This window comes from Toxorhynchites rutilus, chromosome 1 (genome assembly GCF_029784135.1).
Source record: "Toxorhynchites rutilus septentrionalis strain SRP chromosome 1, ASM2978413v1, whole genome shotgun sequence".
Lineage (NCBI taxonomy): Eukaryota > Metazoa > Arthropoda > Insecta > Diptera > Culicidae > Toxorhynchites > Toxorhynchites rutilus.
This window is the reverse complement of record NC_073744.1, coordinates 178,379,453-178,382,685: the sequence shown is the minus strand read 5'-3', so window position 1 is coordinate 178,382,685 and position 3,233 is coordinate 178,379,453. Positions and strand designations below refer to the sequence as shown.

Genomic DNA, 3,233 nt, shown 5'->3' with positions numbered 1-3,233 from the left:
CTAGGTTTGACCGTAGAGCCTTGAAACGGGTAGACTCCAACGGCTTGGTAAATATATATCCGCTATCTGATCTTCGGTCTTGATAGGTTCGATTTTTAGGGATCCAGACGCCACGTGATCACGGAGGAAGTGATGCTTGACGTCGATATGCTTGGTGCGCATCATCTCCAAATTCTTCGCCATGCAGATGCAGCCCCTGTTATCTTCGTAGATGGTAACCGGTGCGCTAGCTTCTTGCAGATCCTTCAGAACTCCGTTCAGCCAAATCGCTTCAGTTGCCGCCAGACTCAGAGCTACATATTCTGCCTCGCTGGATGATGTTGCTACTGTCTGCTGCTTCTTGCTACACCAGGAGACGGGACATCCGAACACCTTGAACAGGTAACCGCTGACAGATTTCCTATCGGTGACATCGGAAGCCCAATCCGCATCCGCGTACCCGACCAATGGTACGCTCGATTCCTCTCGCCGGAATAGTAGCGTCATACCTCTGGTTCCTTGAATGTACCGGACCACGTGCTTCAGTGCTTGCCAGTGTTGAGTCGTAGGGTTTTGCTGGAAACGACCCAGATATCCAACCGGAAAACATACGTCAGGTCGAACACACAGCATGAGATACATCAGGGATCCCAATAGCTCGCGATATGGTTCGTCAGTGCGTTGGCCTGTCGGTTCCAGTGAGAGGCCTTTCTCCATCGGAACTCTGACCGGATTGCAGTCATCCATCCCGAAGCGTTTCATCAGCCGATTGATGCCTGCGTTCTGCTACAGCTTCATTACACCAGCCTCATTGTTGTAGTCGATTTTTATGCCTAAGAAATGGCACAGGTCACCACAATCGGACATCTCGAACAGCTTGGCCAGATCACGCTTCAATTGCGCAATCGTTGATAGATTCCGGCCCACCACCAGAAGGTCATCCACGTATAGAATCACGATCAGCTCATCATTGGGAACCAGCTTCGTGTAGAGGCAATAGTCGTGCTTGGACCGAATGAAGCCCATCTTCAGCAGCTCTTCGTTGAAACGCTCGTTCCAACATCTCGGGGATTGCTTTAGGCCATACAACAACTTGACCAATCGACAAACTTGACCAGGCTTCGCTTGAACTCCATCCGGAACGGCCATGTAGATGGTTTTCTTCAAACTTCCATGCTGGAAAGCAGTCCGTACATCCATTTGATGAAAATGATACTTATGATGAACTCCGACGGCCAGCACAGCTCGGATTGTGGCCAGCCTTGCCACCGGTGCGTAGGTTTCCTCGAAATCTTGTCCCGGCTTTTGGAGATAGCCCTTCGCCACTAAACGTGCTTTGTAGCGAACGGGCCTACCATTGTCGTCCTCCTTCAGTCTGAAGACCCATTTCGATTTGAGGGGTTTTACGTCAGCCGGGCACGTCGTTAACTGCCACACGTTGTTCCTCTTCAGAGAGCCTAGTTCGCTTTTGACCGCACGTAACCAATCCTTGCTGTCATCTCGTCCAGCTATCTCATCATAGCTTTGTGGAGTATCTATGAAAAATAGACCGCCAGAAGTTGCTCCGTAACCGGTAAAGTAATCAAATAACTTACCAGGGAGCGTGCGCTCCCGTTCGCTGCGCCTCACTTGCGTTTGTCCGTCGGACTCGCAGTGTTCTGGTTGCGAAGGGAGCGCTGGTGGTGTCGGATCGTCAGGCTCGTCTGGTTGAGTTTCGACGTCGGACTGCGGATCTTCTTCTTCTTGGGAATCGTCACCTGGTTCTGCCACGTCAGCTTATACATCTTCAGCTTCCCCCTCTTGTTCAAGCGGGAATACGACGACCAGGGGAGCTTTTGATGATTCATCTGGTTCTGCACCATAAGGAAAACGTGTTTCGTCAAACTTGACATCTCGGGCTACGATGATCTTCCGTTGCTTTCTGTCCCAGAGCCTGTAGCCATTAGGGGCATACCCCATCAAGACTACCTCCACGCTTTTCGGATCGAGCTTCTTCCTTGCCTGGCTTGGAATCCACGCAAATGCCTTGCATCCGAATATGCGAACCTTCTCTACACTTGGCTTCGTACCGAACCACAGTTCAGCTGGCGTCTTTTCACACTGGAGGCTTGCCGTAGGACTTCGGTTCAGCAGGTACACTCCGGTGTAGGCGGCTTCAGACCACAAATTCTTTGGGACCTGTGGATCGAAGAGCATAGCACGTATCTTCTCGATGAGCGTCCTGTTGAAACGTTCTGCTACACCGTTCTGCTGGGGAGTATAAGCGACCTTTGGATCTGTACCACGCCTTCTGTTCGTTGGAGCAGTACTCCCTTCCTTGATCTACGGTCAGTCTGGAAATCGCCTTGCCTGTCGCCGCTGTAGCCATTGCTTCGAACTCACGGAATTTCTCAAAAACTTGGGACTTCTTCTTCATCAGGTAGATAACCACGAAGTGCGTGTGGTCGTCGATAAAGGAAACAAAATATCGTGACCCGTCCCACGCCGGTGGATCAATAGGACCACAGACGTCCGAGTGGATTCGTTCCAACACCCGGGTTGCTCGCTGTCTAGTTCCGCTGAAAGGTTCGCGGCACTGCTTACCTTGTACACAGGGATCACAGAACTTAATGGCCTTTGGTTTCACGTTGATGCCATTCACCATGTTGTGCTGCACCAGTTTTGCCATCGCCTTTTCATTGAGATGGCCAAGTCGACGATGCCACAATCCGCTCGCCTCTGCATCGCACATGTTTGCTGCCGGTGGATCCACGTTGATTTCCAGCTCGTACAGACTGCCCTCCAAATGGGCCGTGGCAATCATTTGGTTCTCCTTCCGTAACACTGCTTGACGACCATCAAACAGCACCGAAATTCCAGCAATTGCCAGTCGTTTAACGGACATCAGGTTATCCCGTAGGTCGGGGATATACAGCACCTCGTTGATATTTACTCGAACACCTTTGTTGCTGCAGCTATCGATCACGCCCTTCGTTCTCGCCACGAGTGTTTCGCCGTCCTTGGCAACTTGAATAACGATCGGCTCAGCCAGTCTTGAAGACGACGAAAATACCCTGGCATCATTAATCAATTGGTCACGTGATCCAGAATCCAACTTGAAGGTGACCTTTTCGCTCTGCCGCCGGCCAGATTTTTCACGGTTGACCATAAAGCTCACAGAACCGCTTCCTGAAGCTACGTTGGCCTCACCGTTGTTCCTCTGGCGGCAATCTTTCTGCATGTGTCCCTTCCGGCCGCATTTGTGGCACTTGCCT

At 51.3% G+C, this 3,233-nt stretch overlaps 1 protein-coding gene across 1 annotated transcript; it reads right to left on the bottom strand.

Annotated features, from left to right (window-relative positions):
• On the bottom strand, positions 1-726 carry LOC129761612 (uncharacterized). The gene has a single exon (XM_055759345.1). It carries the CDS (start codon positions 724-726, stop codon positions 1-3), a length of 726 nt encoding a protein of 241 aa, XP_055615320.1.
• Positions 727-3,233: the final 2,507 nt, after the last annotated feature.

Coding starts and splice junctions, on each gene's coding strand:
- LOC129761612 (XM_055759345.1), bottom strand. CDS start 726: ATGGATGACTGCAATCCGGTCAGAGTTCCGATGGAGAAAGGCCTCTCA.